The following is a 22,069-nucleotide window of genomic DNA, read 5'->3' as shown; positions in this document are numbered from 1 at the left end:
GAATATATCTAGGTGTTTGAACTGTTTTTCAGTGAAAAGTGGCCAAAAAATTACGGACTTCAAATGAGCCAACTGCTCACCCAAGCCAACTTTCCTTGCACTGTAGCATATCAGCATTTCTAGCTAGAGAAGAGCTATGGGATAGAGCGCTCAAGATGTAATGTTTAAGTCATTAGCTTTTTTTTTTTTTTTTTTTTTTTTTTTTTTTTTTTTGATCAAAGTAACTTTGCTTGAAGACAAAGATGCATATGTTTTATTCTGTTATTTCCCAGTTGTTTTGGACAAGGCGGTTCATGGATGACTTTGGGTAATAGCCCAAAATAGCCCGACTGATCCTGTGCCCAAACTGTGGGGTTTTTTCATGAAGGAGACAAAAAATGTACTGCAATTGGAACCTGAGGTTACTTGAAGAAAGGCTTTATAATTAAAACTGGGAGTGCAGTGGTATGTGAGTAATGCTTTAATAAAACGCTTGACAATTAAAGGATAGGTTATATCTGGCAATGTGATGACAGTTCATATTGTAAAGGGGTTGTGCCGACAGACTAGAGAATTGCAAACGCAATACCAATCCACAGAAAGGGAGACAAAACCCAACCAGGTAACTACAGACCAATAAGCTTGACTTAAGGAAACTAGAAGATCCAAAATGGAAAATTATCTATATGGTAACAGTATCGTGGGAGACAGTCAGCGTGGTTTTAGGAAAGGGAGATCGTGTCTAACTAACTTGCTTGATTTTTTTGGAGGATGCAACATCGACAATGGAAAATTGCAAAGCATATGACATGGTTTGTTTAGATTTCCAGAAAGCTTTTTGATAAAGTCCTGCATAAAATATTAATTCTCAAACTGAACGCAGTAGGGATTCAAGGAAATGCATGCACATGGATTACTGATTAGGAAAGTGGAGCGAGGTTAACTTGTTAAATTTGTAGAAAAGGAGTGGCAAAAGTATTGCAGCAGCAAAGGTCATTCAAAATGATCTAGACAAGCATTCAGAACTGGGCAGACACATAGCATATGACATTTAATAGAGAAAAGTGTAAGGTACTGCAGGCAGGCAATAAAGGTCCATTATAAATACCATATGGGAGATACTGAAATTGAAGAAGGACTCTATGAAAAACATCTAGTTTATGTTAACTCAGAAATGTCTTCATCTAGGCAATGTGGGGAAGTTATAAAGAAAAAGGTCAACAAAATGCTCGGACAGTGAAAAGTGTTGAATTTAAATCAAGGGAAGTAATGCTAAAACTTTACAATGCATTAGTAAGACCTCATCTAGAATATTGTGTTCAGTTCGGGTCACCTCATTATAAAAAAGGATATTACTACTCTAGAAAGAGCAACCAGAATTATTCCTGGTTTAAAATGCATGTCCTATGCAGACATACTAAAAGAAATTAATCTATTCAGTCTTGAACAAAGAAGACTCTGTGGCAATCCTATTCAAGCATTCAGAATCCTAAAACGTATTGACAATGTCATCCCAGGGGACTTTTTCCACTTGAAAAAAGTAACAAGGACCAGGGGTGACAAATGGAGATTAGATAAAGGGGCATTCAGAACAGACAATAGGAGGCGCTTTTTTACACAGAGAATTGTGGGAATCTGGAACCAACTCCCCAGTTAATGTTGTTGAAGCTGACACCCTGGGATCCTTCAAGAAGCTGCTTGATGAGATTCTGGGATCAATAAGCTACTAACAACCAAACCAGCAAGATGGGCCGAATGGCCTCCTCCCTCTTTTGTAAACTTTCGTATGTTCTTTGATAATCAAGATGTGGATGGCTTGGGTATGGTTTACCTGAACAGTTTTCAGTGGTAGCAGCAGATTTACACATGTTGTTTTGATAAGTTTAAAACGAAGGCAGACCGTTCTAGAATAGGTTCATTCAAAAACAATGTTCTGCTTTTAAGCAAGTCCAAAGTGTATTGTGTCTTAACTTGGGATATTGAAACTTTGTGCTCAATACTGTAGATAAGGGACTCTGTATAGGACCTCTGGTAATAAAATTATTAATGGGCTTCTTTACTATAAACATTGCAAGTTGCCTGACTGATTCCATCCCCTGAAAATGTAGACAGGGTTTCCAAATTAACAAAAAGTCTCCCCGGTCCCAAGGTATAACTTCTACAAAAGCCTTATTATAAGCTTGAAAATGATTTGCATAATGTACACTTACCCTCCAACAAGTATTCGGACAGATGAATAATTACAGTTCACATGATGTGACGGCAGAACCCTAAACATTATCAGTGTACTATCAATACAGAAAGACTGGGCAGGACATTTCCCACTTGGAACTTCGCCACAGTCACTGTTGCAGGGCCCAAATCTCTTAACAAGTTAAAAAAAAAAAAGTGCCTGCTAATACTAAATTAGAAGTGCCTGCTTTACTAAATGGACGTGATCCAGCCCTCGTGTTACAATGTGTTTTTGTTGTTAATCACTGAAGAATATTCAGATATCTAGTGTCAGGTATTGAGGGTAGTGTTGTTCCCAGGCAGGGATAGCCTGGGGTGGCTGGAATGAAGGGAGCAGCTGTAGCAGAACTTGTTACTGCAGAGTCCCTTTTTCTAATGTCCCTGCCAAAGTAGATACAGCAGGAACCCTTGAGCAGAGACTCGGGGCGAATCTGAATTTTGAGGTGTTCATGTTAGAAGCACTCTTATTCTGGAATCTGTGAAGGGGGTTCTTTCTTATCGGTGAAGTTACAGTATTACTACTGAAGGCACCATACAAAAAACAGAGAGATCCCACCTGAAGAATATTTTGAAGTGACCCTACAGCACTGATATTTCATTCCCACATTTAGCACTGGATTCTAGTGCAATAGCTCTTGAGCTAAACTTGCAGCACGAGGATGCATTGAAGAGAGAGAGAGAGAGAGAATGAATGAATGTTTTGGGGAGAGGGTAGTTTTCTCGCACTCTGATCACATCACCGCTGTCGTGCAAATCCACTGCCAGCAGTCAATGCTGAATGTTGTGTATACAGCTGTGCACCATCTGGCCGACGCGGCTGGCTAAGCAAACATCTGGAAGCCTTCAATGCGACGGGACCCTCGATCACAGTGCGCATTGTCAGGCAGAACCTTGGGCTTATGAGGTGAGAACACATTGGCGACAGGGCTGAGCCGAGGGCTGTAACTCATTTCAGCTTGCCTGACGTGTGGTCGGCTGTGTCAGACGTGGTCATGCCTGTGGCGTGCTGCAGAAGCATTGAGCTTCTGAACCTTCCCATTCAATGGCTGCAAGTCATGCTCTTTCGTGTTATGTTTGTGTTTGGGTTTCTTCTGGCTTCTCGTTGCGCTTTTGTATAGCCATTCAGCAAAGTAGTGAAAAGGCAGGGATATTGACTGCAGGCCACAGTTTCGTTTCCTTAGTAATTTAGTTAATGTGTGGCGTTTCATTGTTGTAGCCACTTGAAACTAATTATTTAAAATAGTTCCACCCAAATGGTGTTTTCCTAGTTTTGATCTTGTTGTGCACAAGAAACCAAATCGAGCCTAATTGAAAAAAGATTGTTCTTGATACTCCTCTGTACCCAGAGGGACTGCAAAGCGATGAATGTGTCAAAAATGAACATTGGTCAACATTCTCCTTTTATGATACCTAATCACTTCCTGTGTTGTAGTTCCAACCCACTCCAATGGTCTAGCTGCATTTAGACCATGTGACCTACAGAAAAGGTACCTGGTTGCAGCAGGCTTTATTTGAGATGACAATTGGGGGGTGGGCAATGAAGTCAATAACCCTAATAAGAGCACTGCTGTGGTGGTCCCCTGGATGGTTAGCTTGTTGGATATTTGGTCACCTCATACACGCTGGAGATTTGAAGGAGACTGGTTCCTGTGCTTGACACTGGTGGTTCTCTTTAGTGTTTACTTTACATTACAGTATATATAGCACATGCTGTGGGCCTGGAAAACGCAAGTCAAAATGTGACTCATGAACTTCAAAGCCTGGAAAACATATCTAAATGTGTTTTGCCACTGCTGCAAAGTTATTGCTGGTTAACCGAGCAGTCACACGGTATAAAACTTGCTAAACATTGCGTGTTTCTCTTACATAGGGAGATATCTTCACTTGGTCTGCAATGTATAGTACAAAGGGACAGCACAAGCATTTCTACGATTCAAATAAAGCTGTCTTGAAAGCACTGGAAAGACTTCAAATTAGAGGGCTTGTTAAAAAGAAATGTAGCGTCTAAATACCACTTTACTGCTGCCACTGTTTGATGGATCATGAAACGTTTGCCTATACTTCCAACTTTTCCTCTTTTTTTAACTCCTAAGCCCAGTTTTTGTGTGGAGTTGTCAGGTTAGGTAGGCAAATCTGGTCATGAATATGGTTTGATGTTAACCGTTTCAACACTGCCGTCCTCTAAAGAGCCTAGGAAAAATAACTTGGACTTCTCATCAAGTCAAGGAAAATAACTGCTCTTAACACAGCATACCAGTTGATCAGATCCCAGGTCTTGGGTATGCCCTAATGCAATTTGTGTATGACATGTTTCCATTAGACTCTGAAACTGTTTTTAATTGGTTATCACAGGGTTGTCTTGTGGTAAAGTAAGTTAGTGTTGACAGATTACATAGATGCAGTCGTTGTAAAGATCCCCTCACACAGGTGTTGATTAGTGTTACTTGACACAGTGCCTGAACAGCATCCCAGTGCAAGTTACTGCCTTCAGTAATGGTGGTGTAATTGATTATACTCTAGCACAGGGACAGGTGTACAGCCATACAGAGGCGCGAATAGCACTCAGTTTTCACAACTTTCATCTTTCTTCTTCACAAGTGGTTTCCTTAGCTGATGCACATTTTGACACATCATGAGTACCATGCACACGTTTTAGTGTGGCAATAGTATCCATTTGAAACTACAGTGTTGTGTTCTGTGTTTGCATACCAGTTGGCTCCCAGTGGGAAAGCACTTCATTTTAAACTGCTTACAAATAGTAAACGTTTGCCATATGTTGGGACTGGAGCTGCTGTAATTATAAGCAAATGGAATTTCTCAAACAGAAAGGTAAAATGAAGAAGAAAAGGTTAGAGCCCTGCTGTATTGTCCAACAGGAGCTGAGGGGCCAATTTTCCGGTGTAATGTGCTCTTTTATGGCAAGAAAATGATTCCCATTTGAAACTGATAAACTAGAGGCGAGGTGGCTTGAATCAGCGCCTTTTCTTAAGAGCATGTCACTTCTCCTGATACACGGCTAGTTTGTTTTTGAAGGAGAGAATAAACATTTCTTTAGCTGTCAGAAATGCGGTCCAAGTGTTAATCTGAACTGTAACTCCCAGTGTTGTAAGTGCTGTGAGCGCAGCCACCCACCAAGCTCCGCACAGTCGGGTTTCACGGTCGGAGGGCTTTGAAAATGCACTGTTCCTAGCGATTTATAAACAAACAGAGAGGCATGTCAATTAAACAGCTTGGCTGTTTATAACACAAGACCACACCTCCTCCATATAATATTTATTTTCAGGTTTGAATGGTTAAGTCCATCTAACCTCCCTCCACACTCTGAATTCACTCCCTGTGTGCAGTATTGGGACCCTTCATAAATGAACTGCACCCCATTTTAAAGAGAAAATTAAGTCTGGAAAACCTAAACAATTGTCAAGAAAATGAGAATGGAAAGTTGTTCTGCTGATGAGAGGTAAAAAAATCGTTTTTGAAGCTTTAGTTCCTGTAAAGGTGAATGGGCGATGGAGCAAGATATATAATGGTTTTGGATGCAGGAGCAGTGAAAATGATTGAACTTCAGAGACTGCGTCTTGTAAGAGTGAGTCGGTGTCAGTCTTGGGACGGTTTTGCAGTAGTAATGATACAAATCTCTTGCCTCAAGAAAGAAATGCCTTTGTTATGGAAGGTAATAAAATCCCACACTGGTAATTGACTTTAACAAGCACTTCTGCCAGATTCCCTAATATTTCATGTTTGATGTAATGCATGCAGTTTTTTTTTTTTTTTTTTTTTTTTTACTCTTGTCATTGTGTTGATGTATTTGTGCCAGGAGCTATGGTGAGTCTTGAGCTGCTTAAAAGACGACCTAATAAAATGTCAACTTGCAGTATATCAGACCGTAGACTTTGAAAAGAGTTGCTTTTTCAGGCCAGTTTGGTTTGGCTTCTTTCGTGAAAACGTCTATACTTTTTTACAGTTGCCCACACTCCCTCCCATTGACAGTCCACTTAACAAAACAAACTTTCTTGAGGGATCAAGGTTTTTTCCCAGGTTTCCTAGTCTTTGCCCTTTGGGTTTAACCACTGTGTTGTGTTTGCTTGATCTGTAATTAAAAACAGCCCTGCATTTCTGATTTCTCAATTAGCATGACATGAGTCACCGTATTAATCCCATCAAGAAAACTAACATTTTGGCTTGTCCTGTCTTCAGAGTGATGGGTATGACAGTTGTAAAAAACATACGAACACTGAAGTATCTGCTACACGTTTTGAGTCCATGGTCAGTCTTCGAGTTTTAAAAGTTTAGTAGCACTTGTAATCTGACGATTTTAAAGCCAGTGCAAAGAGACATTTACAAAGAGAAATAAAATGATTGTAACAGAATTAAACTACTCGGAACACAAGCTCTGTATTGCTGGTTTTATACAATTTTAAATTGTGTGAATCTGGTTGTAAAACTACGACTGTGTCTCTTTCTTTTTTAATACGTTTTTATAGCCAGTGCTCTGAGCCGAGATGACCTGTGGAAAGCATCCTCTAAATCAGTTAAAAGGGGATTCGATTGCTTCCTTCATCGCAGAGCACAGCAGGTTCTTGAGTGGATTAAGCTTTAAAACCCTTTTTGTTTTTTTGTTGTTTTGTAGAAATGTTCAAATAAAGACCCTCTGGGGTTTCTTTTATTCAGTTTCGACATTACCGCTTGTTTTTGTGAAGTGTTGAGGAACCCTTCCTGTAAGCTGCTGGATAAAGAGGCTTTGTAACTGTGCTGGGCTCTCCTGCAAAGCTGTCCACAGCTAACTTAGATTTGCTTACTTTGGAGAGAAGCAAACGGGGCTAAACAAATGCATTACCTAAAATGTAATCAAACATATATTAATGGGTTCCACCCTGCCTTGCAGTCCTCATTCTACAAATACATTAATGCCAGTTAGCTTAGCGAAACACTGAAACGGTTCAATAATAATTACTTGTGGCATTCTTAAGTTCCCCTGATTTTTTTTGGGGGGGGGGGGGGGGGGGGTGCTCGCTGGTTTCCAGTTCTTCTTCTTTTTTTTTTTTTTTTAATAGTAGGTATTTCCCAGTCTTTCTCCTGAAGGTCACTTGTGATTGGGTAAATAGTAGGTATTTCCCAATCTTTCTCCTGAAGGTCACTTGTGATTGGGTAAATAGTAGGTATTTCCCAATCTTTCTCCTGAAGGTCACTTGTGATTGATTGGGTAAATAGTAGGTATTTCCCAATCTTTCTCCTGAAGGTCACTTGTGATTGATTGGGTAAATAGTAGGTATTTCCCAATCTTTCTCCTGAAGGTCACTGTGTGATTGGGTAAATAGTAGGTATTTCCCAATCTTTCTCCTGAAGGTCACTTGTGATTGGGTAAATAGTAGGTATTTCCCAATCTTTCTCCTGAAGGTCACTTGTGATTGGGTAAATAGTAGGTATTTCCCAATCTTTCTCCTGAAGGTCACTTGTGTGATTGGGTAAATAGTAGGTATTTCCCAATCTTTCTCCTGAAGGTCACTTGTGATTGGGTAAATAGTAGGTATTTCCCAATCTTTCTCCTGAAGGTCACTTGTGATTGGGTAAATAGTAGGTATTTCCCAATCTTTCTCCTGAAGGTCACTTGTGATTGGGTAAATGCCACTGTTAGTGTCTTTAGCCACCAGCTAAGTCTTGCTTATCTTCCAAATTCAGCCCCATCCTTTTTTAAAGCTTTTGAAAAGAAGACACATGTGCTTATTTACCACGGCCGGGTGCTCGTTACTTGTTCCAGAATAGTCTTGTCTTTGCACAGCATTTCTTTTTGGAATTTGTTTTCTTGCCACCAGTTGGATATAAAGAAAGTTAACTGTAATGTGAGTCATAGAGAACTACTGTACCTTGTCTAATATCTTGCCTGTTCAGGATGCATGTCCTGATAAATGTATGTAGTTGTAACCTGTTCTTTTAGGCTCCTCGTTGAAATAATATGAATCCTTGTGTGTTGATGGTGCTTGCCTTCCTACCTGCCTGTCTGTCTGTCTGTCTCACTCAACAGCACCACAGCTGCCTTGATTTTGCACCAGTCTTCACCACACTGTCATGAACCTCCTGTAGACGTTTTGGCTTGCATTAGGGTACCTTTCAGGTCCTGTGTGATTATCACATGATTAAGAGGACCCCTCTGTAAATGCCTCCAGTGGTTTACAATGTCTTGCACAACACTTCCATCTCAGTGGGACCCAGGAACCCAAAACCAGTATTTTTTTCTGGAATTTTGCACAACTTGCTTTACTTTACTGATATTTAAACCCTGTAGGTGTTGATGAGCAAAGCTGGAAGTGTCAGATTAGCCCTGTGCTGCTGAAATATGAAAATGAGTAAAGTATAACTAACAAATTAATGCATTGTACCTGCCAGCAAATGTACACGTCGCTGCAAGACTGAAATGAAGAAACCCTAATCCATGTTGTCATTAGGAATGGGCGCCGTGGAGATGCCTGAACAGCTGGTTTGATGTTTTCATTTGTTTTTCACTTGATCGACCTGAGATGACCCTGAAGGATCCAGTCTACTATTCCGTCCGCCCCCCCCTTCGTCCACTCAATATGCAGTATGAATCTGACTGAAAGTGAAACCCCCGGGTGGTCTTCTGCAGGGCAGTGCAAATCTCATTAATTATGCAACAACTTAGTTTGCACCTCCTGCCCTCTGGCACTCCATGCAAGTTCACAGCAAGGTCGATAGAATGGTCTTCAAACCACACTGTGCTAGTTTTCAGTTTTCCTGGAGATGGATGGGGTCCACATCCTGGTTGATCAGGGTGCGGCTGATCCACTGATATAATGGATGGGATTCATTAGTGGAGGTCTTTCCTGTATTAATATCTAGTTAATCAGGGGCGACGAGGTAAGGTGCTGCATAACCTGTGTGTACAGTGTTTAGTACGGTACATTTTTCTTTTGGTTGCCTGTTATTTCAGCATAACTGTTCACAAAGCAAGTGTGAGAAGTGCCTCTTTTTGTATTTATTGTTACAATACTTTGGGTTGGTTAGACATCAAACCGGATGAGAGACTCTATCCTGTTCTGAAATATTAAACTCAAAGGAAACTGGCACCTGCTCTGTTGTATGTTACAGAGTCAGGTTGCCCAGTCTAGACAGTGCGTCTCAATGTTCTGAGGGCCTGGCTCAGTAGGGATAAGTTTCACAGGTCAACAATTTTTCTTATAACCGTTTTTCAGGTCATCTATAAACACAGATCGCATTTTATGCTCAATATCAGACTGTTCTTGCAACTGTTATTCATTGCTTACAAAAGTGTTTTGGGATATTATAATGAGCCTTGATTTTTAAAATGACTGTTGACTCATGTTTACCTGATCCTTTTGAGTTTAATACCTGGTATTGCTAGAAATGATCCAAGGATAATATTTAAATAACCCAACCAATCAGTGATCTGGGTTTCTGTACACTTAGCAAGGTTCTAAACTGTTTCTGAGTTTTGAGATTGCAAGTTGAATGAAAAGATTAGGGATATTTGCACAAAGTCGGCCTGTAATTGTGATCCTCAGGTTACGGTAATAAAAGAGCACTTTTAAATAAAGTCGACAGAGTAACCCTCTGTAGATAACAAAAATGATTCTTCCATCCCACCCATCTTATTATTCTTTGTTGTTCGCAGTGCATCGCCATTGTATATAAGTATGTGTCAGTTCCGTTCTAAATGTGTCCTTTTGTTTACTGGCACAATAAGCAGTGTTTTTTCCGTGAAAGAAAATACATTGCTTTATCCTGATGAGTACTTTTAAGGATCATTAGGGCTCTGTTATCCTGTCACTTTCTATAGTTTCTTTTAAAACTCGTTTTGATCAGGAGCTTTATTTGTACGTTCCTTGCCCAGCAGTTGTCTCACAGTTGTCTTTCTTTTATTGCTGGAAAATGCTGAGCGCAAACTTTACTGTGCCTGCAGGCATCGGAGATTTCCATTTAGGTTCTTGTCATGTAGACAAGATCTTTTCAAAAGGATCAGCATTTGAAAGATGTGTAAAGGCAGGTTCTACAGCAGCAGCAGGAGCGGTACACAGGGCTTATGTTATTGATTTACTAATACAATTACTGAACCCATGCAAAGTGTCATTCTTTTTTTTTTTTTTTTTTTTTTTTTTTTCTAGCAAGTGCTCCATCATGTCCTACATAAAACATGTTTATTATGCCTAGGTCGCTGACCGTGAACCAGGAGGCCTAGCTCTAGAAAGTAGGTAATAGTACAGGAATACGTTTTTTATAACTTTCCACTGATTAACAATACAGTTGCATGAAGAAGATACAGTTGTCACCGTACTGGAACATGACGGGGGTCGATCAAAATCCACATGAAAAGATATTCCATTGTACCTGTCTTAATACTCAAAGCATCTAAAAGTGCCTTGCAGGTGATAGAGCAGTACAATGTGCATTACTGCACATGCGCTGCCATTGTGCGTTCAGGGTACCTTTTAATCTGCATTACTTTTTACTTGCTTGATTGTAATTTGATAACCTGAATCCATCTTTATATAGTAAAGTTTACTGGAGGAGAAACATACAATTGGACTCCAAAGGCTATGCAGCAACTTCTCCATTGGTGGGTTGAAAACATTACTGCTTAGGAGTTGTGTTGTGCAGAGGGTTACATTTTTTTTCCCAGTTGTTGCTTAGTTTATTAAGTGCTTGAATCCCTAGGGGGCTCTGTTTTTAAGGCTTTGTTACCACATATTTATAGCCCTATAAAGCGATGCAGTTTGTTTTAGTAAGACATTTAAAATATGGCGTTCAGTTATGCTGGTTCACTTGTTCCGAGCTACAGTAATTCCTCTGTCTGCCAAATGGACTGTATCCTACCTTGAATAAAGCAAGATTGTAATATTTCCTTTAAGGGCTATGCAGGAAAACGGGTTCGCTGTTTGTATAAACAGACAAACCTGTACAGCACACATAAGACAGGCTGGCTGCAATTTTGAGGAGCGTGGCATTAGGAGAAAATATGCTTATGAAAGAAGGGCTTTGATCACATTGTCCAGTTCACATGCATTGGAAATATAGGATTTAGTTCAATCAACTGCACGTTTCCAACCATGGAGTGAGGCAAGATGAAAACTATTGCTCAGCTGTCTGGGATCCTCAAAATAGGTCAGTTGGTGGTGTAGACCTTGCTGTTTCCATGTGAAGACAGGCACTGAATCAAATACATTAATAGCACAATGTAACCAGTTAGGTTGCTGTGCATTGGGGAATAGCATTTGACTGATGTACCATGAAATGAGAAAGGAAAGGCAAAGGGTTCTCCTGTTACCAGAAGCAGGACTCTGTTGCCAGCTGTTATTACACATCTCGGGCTTGCTAATGAGCTGGCGGACATCTGCATTTTCACAGTCAAAACGAAAAAATAAAGAGGAAACAATGCGTTACTTGACAATGCCACAGTCTTCCCCATCAGTGTCCACTTTCCATTCCATTCAGGTGTGTGTCAGCTGCTTGAGCTTCTGACTCGTAACAAAGGAAGATAGCATGTTGATAAGGCACGGCACATCCGTTCGGGCTCCTGTTCTGCATTTCCAAATACCTCTTGGAACTCAAACCCCAGGAATCCTCGTCAGGCGAGGAGCTGACACCTCTGGGACTGAGCTTCCATTCTTTATCATACTCTTCATTTATCAAACCTGTCTTATGAATCACAGAGCGTTATCTACGATCAGTACAAAACATGGCCCACAGTAGGGAGTCAGTTTTCCAGACAGCGTTCGTCTCTGCTGATTGATGTTAAGCAGGTACAAAAAAATATGGGGATTCGCTTTCCAATTCTTAACAGAAACCAAGCCCTTTCAATACCGCCACTGCCGGCGTCGAGTTATATTGTTATACAAAAGAGTTTTACTATGTCAGCTTTAATGCATTAAACGTTTTGCATGACAAATGATTAGTCAGTGGCATGTTAAAAAAAAAAAAAAAAAAAAAAAAAAAGGTTAATTGCAGTCCATGGAAAAAAAAATAAAACCCTTCCAGTTATTAAGCCAGGCGTTGCAAAGCTAGTTTGTTGTTTTAACCCTTGCAAGTGAGGAAACAGGAATCTGCACTGATGGCAATGAAATGAGAGCTGCATGTTCAAGCTGTGCACCCCAGCTTAGCAAACCTTGGTAGCTCCTTCCCTATTGATTAAAGTTTACATGTGTGAAATAAAACCTCTCCATTGATTAAAGTTTACATGTGTGAAATACCAAACCTCTCCATTGATTAAAGTTTACATGTGTGAAATACCAAACCTCTCCATTGATTAAAGTTTACATGTGTGAAATAAAACCTCTCCATTGATTAAAGTTTACATGTGTTAAATAAAACCTCTCCATTGATTAAAGTTTACATGTGTGAAATACCAAACCTCTCCATTGATTAAAGTTTACATGTGTGAAATACCAAACCTCTCCATTGATTAAAGTTGACATGTGTGAAATACCAAACCTCTCCATTGATTAAAGTTTACATGTGTGAAATACCAAACCACTGGAGCAGCTGCCGTCTTTAATATTGTTGCCACATTGTTGTGCAGCAATTCACACGTGTTGGAACCATTGAGAAAATTTGCCACATTATAAGCAGTGTAGACATTTTGGTCTTGTTGTGTCCTTTTTTTTTCTCTTTTTTTACACATAAATGTGGGATTACAAAAAAAAAAAGATCTAAAAACAGTTGTAAATTGTGGTCTAAACAGAGACAAACTGAAGACTTGTGGTTGTGTGAGATCACTGGTGGTGGGTGATCTATAACCACTTAGATATGGGAAAGAGAGTGCATGTTCATTTATAATGATAGTTGCCTTCAAGCTCATTCTTCTGGCTTCTTTAAAACTTCTTTTGGAGTGTTTACATTTCTATACCGTTCCCTGCCATGTGGCGAAGTCCACAGAATCATTGAGGAAACAAAGGAGTTAAGTAAAGTGTTGCCGACCTAATGCCACACCTGCACCTTTCTTGAAACGTACTCTCGGGACCTTGGAGAACCATGGAGAAGTTTCCCTGGTGGAATTGTTTTGAGTGAGTGATGTTCTTCCAGACTGAAATTTAATAATTCTGAAATTATTTTTAAAAACTATAGGTACAGGTTACCAACACTGAATTCTCGCAGCTAAAAGATGAGGACTTCAAATAAAAACTCACCTTTCCCAAATCCAAGCAAAACCCTCACTGTCCCGATTCAAGGTGTTTTTCCAGCTTGTTCAAAGTGAGCATGGATCAGAGTGGAATCTGGCACTGCAGGGAAAACCATGGATTTCCTGTTGAGACTTCCAAGCTGTACAGTCAGACCTTCACAGTATTCATTGTATCTTTGTTTTCTTTCTATCCTTCAGCTGGCTCTGTCAGATCAATTCAACGCTGCTGATCAGCCTCGTCTCCCAGAAGAAAACAAGAGACCTCTTCACCGAACAAAAAGAAGTCAAAATAGGGATAGGGATGGGGAAGGAGGTATGTGGATTTTAATTATTTACTCTCTTGTGTTGGGAGCCCCAATATATGTTGTTGGGTTCGACCTGTAAACTGCATATGATAAGTCAGTCTCATGACAAGATTTCGTATAGCGGCGCTTTTTGTCAATGTGTCATTATAGTTTTTTGGTAAATGTAAAGAAAAAAAGGAACAATTGTTTAAAGTTCTCATTGCCAGTTCTTGATGTTATGATGGGTTGTCATGTAACACTCTTATGAAATGAAAAAAAAACATACACTGCCACACAGCAGGGAAAGGGGAGACGAAGATGAAAGCAAGACTTGTTAGTGTTGCAGCTTAACGATGCGTTTATCAGCGTTTTAAACACATTCTGGTGAAAGAACTTACCAATAAAAAGGCACAGTTCTGTTTGTAGACAAAAAATAAATAAATAGATGACTCTTGTGGCGTGCAATCTTCTGATTTAACCTGTCAAAATAAATAGACGATTGGCTTTCCTGTCAAGAGAGTGAGTTCAGTTTTGTTGGCTTGCGTGCAGACAGTTACAAGGAAGACATGAGGACTTATTAACTGGCATGGCTGTTAGTAACCCTATCTAAGTGTTCCAGTTGCCATTGCGTGTGAGCTGTTAGGCTACTCCACCCATATCATGTTTTTGTAACTGTATTGTAAAGTCGCCTAAGCAGGGATTATCAGTTTCTGTGGATAATGGGCCCTGTTTACAAAGCTTTATCTCATGACGTATTTGAAGACTTTATTATTAGGGTCATACCAGCTCAAGTGAACCACATTCGAGATTTGTTTTCTCTCTTTGTGTTTGATGATCCATAAACCACGTGATGCAGAAAAGGCTGCGGTGTGCGTGTGTATGTGCACGCCGGACAGGAGGTGTGGCACTCGTGCCCCGATGTGGGCGATTTTCATTTTTACCAAATTCATCTTAATGTGGCAAGGGATCAGGAACCCCTTGGCCCACTTGAACTGGAAATGTCCTGTTTTAATGAATGAATGTTGGTATCAATATAGTAGGTATACAGATTAGGTTGTATGGTTTCCAGGGAGATCAATACAATAACCAGATAAATTTACTTTGTTACAATTTATAATGTGTGATCGATGGAACAGTAATTGTGGAGATTTATTTATCTTCACAGGCCAGATTTCAAACTAATCAGTGATGTTGTCTCAGTCAAAGGTGAGACGTTGATTGGATGGCCATTCTCATAACAAGAAGTCAGGCATTATACCGAACAGAGCCGGGGCGGACGGCAAAGGGTTTCAATCCACGCTAAACGCTGTTATTATGCCTTTTAATTTAAATGATACCAGGTGATTTTTTTTCTTTTTCATTTTTTAAGAAAGCATTGTTCCATGAATTACTTTTTGGATATAGAAGAAGAAGAAGAAGAAGAAGAATTAGAATTATTCACAAACAACTAATCCAAGAATGTTCTACACATTCTAAATCAATATTTCATCACAAAAAATATCTGTCCCTTCGTTTTGGCTACAAACTGCTGCATCATATTGAGGACAGTCAAGTTTGACATGCCTGTAATCAGACCATTGAAATCTCACGCTGGCTATGAAGCTCAGCTCTTAGAAAATGGAGCTTTATCATCACGTGGGCAGGAAAACCAAGAAATGTATCATTTTTAGGCTTCAGTTTCTTATCATAAAAGCATCTGAAGGGCTTTGTTTAAAGAATAAACAGCTACATTTTGACTTAAATTTTGCGCTTCACAAAATTAGAGTAAGTTATCATAGCAATGTAGTTAAAGAGAAAATTAAAATAGCACATAATGCCAGTTCAAATGCCAGTTACAAAATGGTCCAAAAAATGACAGAGCCTGTTCTGAAATGAAGACAACGGCTCGGTTTGCCACGCTACAGTTACAAATGTGCAAGGCTACAATATCCTTATCTGCTGAAATATTTGTACCAAACTACCTCAAAATATTATGCACATGCCCTTGTGGTTATTGTACTTATAATTTAAAAAACATGAATAACACTTCAAGTACCTAGAGCTGTGTTCAAATGAATTGCGCAGAATGACCGTGTTGGGATTGATCTTCCAGTGAAGCAATGTGCACAATATATTGCACGTTTTTAAAAACTGCTTTCACCCTGCTTGTATTCTTGTACAACGTATTTAACTTTTTAAATGACATTCCCTACTGCCGTGAGAGAGGCATACCTGAGTTACTGTGTCAATGTTTGATTTTTTCCCGTAATTCTAACAGCAATTGACACTGTATGCTGTAATGCTCCAAAAATGTGCCAAAACTCTTTTAGAAATGCTACTGTTTAGCTGGATTCTTGATGTCTGTGCTCCAGTGTACTAAGTAGTATTTCAAACTGTCATTAAGAAGCAGTGAGCCTGAAGAAATTTGGCATATTCAGCTGTTGCACATTCTTCAAAGGGTTAATCCACGGTAACTAAGTGTTGCTGTCAATAAAGCCAATGTGTGCAGCTTCGGTTATTTTTAGAAGCCACTGTAAATGTGTTTTTGGGGTTTATAATTAATAAGTGTTGTTTTGGGTGGAGATGAACAATGCATGTCCTTTTAAAGCACTTTGATCTAAAGGAAGGCTGGAGGGAAAGCAGCACAACGTTTGTGTCACAGAGGCTAGTTGGGCCTATCTTTATTCGCCTCCGCAGGGTGTTCCTTTAAGCAGCAATTAAGAAACAGCTGCACAGCAGAAGATAAAAAAATGAGAAACCTCAACACATTCTTGTAAAGAAAAGGGCTGTTTGTTTACTCAACCAAACTGTCAAACGATATTCTGCAGTGAAGCGGAAGGTGTTTCCTCGGTTTTTAAGTTTGAGACTTTTAAAGAATACAGAAGAAAAGCAAACCCAGTTTTGAAATAGTTGGCAGATGTTCTTGGTATGAAAGGGATGGTTTTATTTTAAACAATAGAAGGTTTTTATATATATAAAAAAATCTGGTCATGTTACAGTATTGCAATTTTTTTGTTTTCTATTGAGAAAAGGATGGTATGGTTGGCATATTGCATCAAGAACATATTATAACTGCGCCCCAGGATTCGTCCTTATAATTGCTGTGTGAATGGGCAGGCTGGTTTGATGTTAGTCCAGGCCGGAAGACAGTGTAGGGAGTCTAGACACTGATCGTGTGTGTAAGCACAGAGCACAGTTATTTTAGTACTTGAGTGTTTCAGACCAAGTTCCACAGTCCCGTTCTATAACATGCATGTCACACAGTCAGGCACTTCTGTTATTTAGCCCACTGGTTAACCCATGTGATGCCAGATACACCTGGTGCTGCACCTCCTCACAACAGAGAGATATTCCACAGAGTGCAGTGCAATCTGGGGTGCAAATGAACTAGAGACTTTTCTTAAAGGTACCAAAAGAGTACCCGTGGTCAAGTTTCATAATAAAATCCTCCCCGTCATTGGTTCTGTTAACTGGAACTCTGAAACTCTGCAGGAATGCTTGTGTTTTCATAAGCAATCTTCATTGAAAGCTACAGAATGGTAGTCATTTTCACCTGCTTGTCAAACATGGGGTGGGATTAGAAGGTCCGACTTGTAAGTACTGCTACACACACAGCTTAAAAGCAGGCGACTGCAGCTGCTGTCTGTAAAAACCACTGACTTTATAATCAGCAAGCCAGCATTTTCATTTGTGACTTGCAGATTGTCAGATCGCTTGATGTCCTGGTCTTGTCAGACAGGAAGCTAGTTTCTAACGCTGTTACTTTACTTTCAATCAAGGATCCTTGCTCAGTATGTTTAAAACGTGGTAATCTTTCAAGACAAAACATACATTACGTAATAGAAAATGCAGTGCAGCACCGAGCAAACAGAAGCACCCACCTGAGTGGAATTCCCTTTCTCCGACCTTAAAAGCCCTGGAACTGTTGAAACAGTCTGAATAATCTCACCTATAACATTTCACAGCAGATCTAATTGGAAACGTTTTCTGGAAAGCTTTGGAAGTATGGTGTGCGCTTCTGCAGTTTCGCATCTGGTTTGTGAGGGGAGGACGGCACCAGCGTTCTTTATGGATGATGGAATATTAGTTTGCCCAAAACACTCTTCACACCGTTTGCAACACAGGTGAACAGTTGCGGGGCACGATTTCACTCCAAGCTACTGTGTTTGTGAATGCTGATAGCTTTAGACAAGACAGACAGTCAGAGAACAGCAAGCCTGTCTTCTCAATATATGTTTTGTTTTTTTAATTTACAAGACAAGGGTAAAGCAAGGTTGTTAATGTAACAGCTATTCTAATATGGAGCAAGTTTGGCAGTAGTTTAAAACTGATTAGAAAGTTTGCCATGAAAGCTTCTTCCAGAAAACTGGTGCTAAGATGATTGCCCCTTTGTCATAGATTTGTAAATTGCAAAGGGATTATGGCTGCCCTGATAGTGTCTTGGCCAGGATTACAGAAGGATGGTTAAGACACAGACCAGTCAAACCACGCTTTGCATACTTCCAATCCATACAGTGTGTTGGCAATGCAAACACTGTGAAATGGAAGCCAGGAGATGGCCCAAGGGAATAAGGAACAGAGTCACTTGTGCATATTAACATTTCATTCTGAAGTATATGGATTGATAGACAGTGGGCCACCAGGTCGGGATGCCAGGCACATGCAAATGAGGCTGCAGGAGAGAATCCTGGAAACCAATTATGTTCCATTAGGAAGTATTCTTTTTAGGGGTAACCACGATCAGCGTACCCAGGTGGAAGGGGGTTCAGTTTTGTAACTGTAAGGTTTTGGTTTGGTTCAGGCAGTATGGTTCATGGGGCGGTTTCTGTTCAGGGATTTGATGAGTTTGAAGAGCCTCTTGGTGAGTGATTGCATGAATCAACTCTAAAGAACTGTAGACTCGTTCAAGTCGCTGAAAGAGGCCTCAGGATTCTCAGACAAAGATGTTGGTACCTGAGAATTTGCCAAAAGCTCTTTGTTCTTTCATGTCAGATGTACTTTGCCTCAATAAATGTGATTTGGCTTGCAAGCTTTTTACAACAGATGTGTTTTTGTTGTATGTGTTGTGAAAATGTGTTCTCAATCTCAAGTCGGTCTTTGATGCTAATTTGTTCCATTCATTAAACAGTTTTACCACTGTTGTTTTTAGTTTTTTTTGTAGTCGAAATATGTTGCAGATGAGGCTTTGTGATTCTTTCAAGAAAGCAACCCTTTTTGGGACAGGCATTTTGGACAACATACAGCACTTGGATAAACTCAGCAAATTGATTGTTCCAGACCTTTTCTTTTTTTTTTTTAATTCCTCCATGCTGTGATAAAACAACCAATTCCTATTCACAGATGGCTTGCCTGTCACCTCTAGCAAAGTTTAATAGCGCAAAGTGAAAGCTAAAGAACAGGTGTGGTAATCATGGCAAGCCAGGGTAAATGCACAGTATACCCAGGGTAAAGCATGGTAAAACTGCAGAAATACTGTGCCAAAGTACTGTTGCAAACTTTTATAAGAGATCTGCTTACCCTCCTCTTAAAGCGATTTAGGACCCTATTCTACAACCACAGGGTAACTTTCTGTGATTTACCTTTGTTTGCATGCTCAAGAATGTATGATGATATTGTATATTAATATATATCGTAAATGTGACTCAATTTGATCAACCAGAAGTCATAGTGGATTTACTAGCGTCACCCTGAACTATCGATCTGTGGTTATCCCGGGATTACTCCTAAAAATAAGTGTTTTCCTGCGGTCCAATAGGATTCCCCCAGTATTTTAATAATCCACCTGTGGCTGATCCAGACAGGGTATCGGTTCCTCAACTCTTACTCAACTTTTCATTTGAAACACTTCTGTCTAGTCTGAAACCTGTGTACCTGTGAGATGCAGATCTACATCTTTATTGTACTAGGAGACCCAAACGTACCATTTTGAAATGGTTACATCATGGCATCTTATGCTGCATCTAAAGCTGCCAGCCCCTTGCACATGGTCTGCTTCTGCAGAATGGAAGAGGTGAAGCTTTACTAACCTGCAAGATTCAATTAGAAAAGAATGCTTTACAAATGCAGTCGCAGCTGAATAATACGAGAGGCATGCTGGCAGTGAAAGTTGTTTTAAGTGTGAGGCGTGCCTCGAGGAGGTGAGAAAGACGCCTCGCTACTTTCCTGGTCCAGCTGCAGGGGGAATAACATTGCCTTCCAAACAGTGTTGTGAAACACATGTAGGGGGCGCTAACCGCAACCATGTTCAAATAAAGTTGAATTGGAAGTCACACCAGAGCTCAGATGAGCAGGTTTCTTTGTTTGTTTTTGTTTTCAGGCGGAACAGTTGCGTGTTCCTGTAATGTTAAGCTTGTTGCCGTAGTTATGACCCCAGGTTTCCATGGGCTTGGTCGAACTTGTTTTCCTGCTCGTGGTGTACACTGTTAGTCAACTGTTTTCTCATTTTCAGCTAAACACAGACCGGGGCCCATTGTGCATGATATTAGACAATTACAAGCTTAATCCTCACAGACATAATGAAGTAAACATTGTGCCTGAGAGGCCATGCTCTATGTGGTGTTGATGCAGGATATCACAGTACTCTCTCAAGTAGCGTGTATGTATATTTGAAAAAGTGCTAATGTTAGTTATTGTTTATGGCATTGCAAAAACCTGCAGCATGGGCGGACAGCCGGTGTCACGTGTGAGTGTTCGGATTCTCTCATTATCGGTGTTAAGGGTTTTAAATCGGTGGCTCTCAAGCTATGGGCCTGGCACCCTACTGGGGCAGAAGCAACGGCGTCCCATCAAAAAAAAAAAAAAAAAAAAAAAAATGAAACTATTGATTTAAGCACAAGTAGTAGACGTAAACGATACAGTGTATGAGGTTTTTGAATTAACACTTTAAATTAGGCTTTAAGTTAAAAAAAATAAATGCAAAAATGCCAGGGATAGGATGATGATCTGTTGGTACATGAGCCTAAAGGTTACGTTTCTTCTTAGTTTAACATTACAATCACTGAGTGTTTTAAAAAGTTATGTGTTTTAGATGATGTCCAAGGTTTTTGAGATGGGTGGACTCCTGGCATTGTCAAAAGATGTGAAAGCTGAGTCTAACGAATTTCAATAACCATAACAAAATTCTAGTACCTGTTCCATCACTAGAATCAGCAAGTCCTGCAAAGCAGCCTGCGTTTGCTGTGTTACATGACGCTGGCAGAGCAGCTTACCCCTGGGTAACCCTTGTTCATGACGACTCCCAGCCTCTTTGCTAATAGATCACTCTGCTAATCCAGCTGTGTTGTGTGTTATTTTTAAACTCTCCAAACACATACCACAGCTGGAATAGGATGCTCATTAAGAAAACAAAGCATGCAAATGCATCCCGTAATTCAGGCAGAAATAAAACACTCGCCACGTGTTTGAGACCCAAACTGTTGGTTATTTAAGGTTAAACAGCCTTTGTACAGTAGATCTAATGACATGGTATGATCGTTCTTTTAGTAAAGCGTTTCTAGTGCTGGTTCGACACCGCTGCACAGGATGTGTTCGTAAGCGAAGTAGGGCACAAGTAGAGAAGGTATTGTCTGAGAATGGCATGCCTCCTGTAAGCCAGAACCCACCATCTGTGGCTAATTTAGGGGAAATAGTTCAGCAGTTTTATAATGTACAGCTAGAACAGTAATGAATAATGCTTCTTACAACTGGTTAAACATCCCTGAGAAAGAAGTGATGGCTAGCCTTATTAATCTTTCGCTTTCCTGCCAATTCCCATTAAATCGCATATATGCCATGCGTGAATCTTCTCAGAGCGCTCCTGAGCTAGTACATGTACTTGCCTGTCACCTGCAAAGCTGGCTCTCTAATTGAGTGGTAAGAGGTTTGCACTCCACTTTTCCATTCAATTCAGTGGACTGAGATGCCAGTGCTTTACCGTGGCACCCCATGGGAAAGTGTCCCGATTCTTGTGGTTGACACTGGTAATGTAATGTCTGTGTTCTTTGCATTGTGAGCATGTATTGCAGCATGTATTGTTGCTGTGTGATTCTTTCCCATCTCTCCTGACCCTGGGGGATGACGAGCGGTCAGGTGGCGAGTCTGGTGTTGAAACTCGCTCCCTGAGCCACCTAGGTCGACGCACATTTGTGTTTACTGTGCACTATTAAAGCATTTTGTTAAATAGTTTAAACACCCCTGCGTTTATTTAACAGTAGGGACTGAGGAGAGGGAAGGTGTTACTTCAGTGTTCTCATGTGTACTCATTGTGGTGTACAGCACCCTCTGGTGGCTGCTGTTTGAAGCTGAACTTGTTTCAATGCCTATGTTTGTGCAGTGTGTGCTGTCCAGTGCTGGCTCATAATAGTTCTGGACAGCAACCCTGGATTGATTTGAATGGGTTTCTTTCATTGTTGCATTAGCCATGCATTCCCTAACCCTAATGCTTATACCCAGTTATGGGGCAGACATAAAT

At 40.3% G+C, this 22,069-nt stretch overlaps 1 protein-coding gene across 4 annotated transcripts in view; it reads left to right on the top strand.

Annotated features, from left to right (window-relative positions):
* The window catches only part of LOC121295170 (ectodysplasin-A-like), a 45,674-nt gene that overhangs the window by 19,086 nt on the left and 4,519 nt on the right, over nt 1–22,069 (top strand). For all 4 annotated transcript variants that reach the window (XM_041219576.1, XM_041219575.1, XM_041219574.1 and 1 more), the window contains exon 2: nt 13,556–13,670. In XM_041219576.1, coding sequence (XP_041075510.1) covers nt 13,556–13,670 — 115 coding nt within the window. The remainder of the gene's footprint in view (nt 1–13,555; nt 13,671–22,069) is intronic.

The sequence above is a fragment of the Polyodon spathula genome, chromosome 20 (assembly GCF_017654505.1).
Source record: "Polyodon spathula isolate WHYD16114869_AA chromosome 20, ASM1765450v1, whole genome shotgun sequence".
Classification (NCBI taxonomy): Eukaryota; Metazoa; Chordata; class Actinopteri; order Acipenseriformes; family Polyodontidae; genus Polyodon; species Polyodon spathula.
Note: the sequence above shows the minus strand (reverse complement) of the source record. Positions and strands in the feature narration are given on the sequence as shown.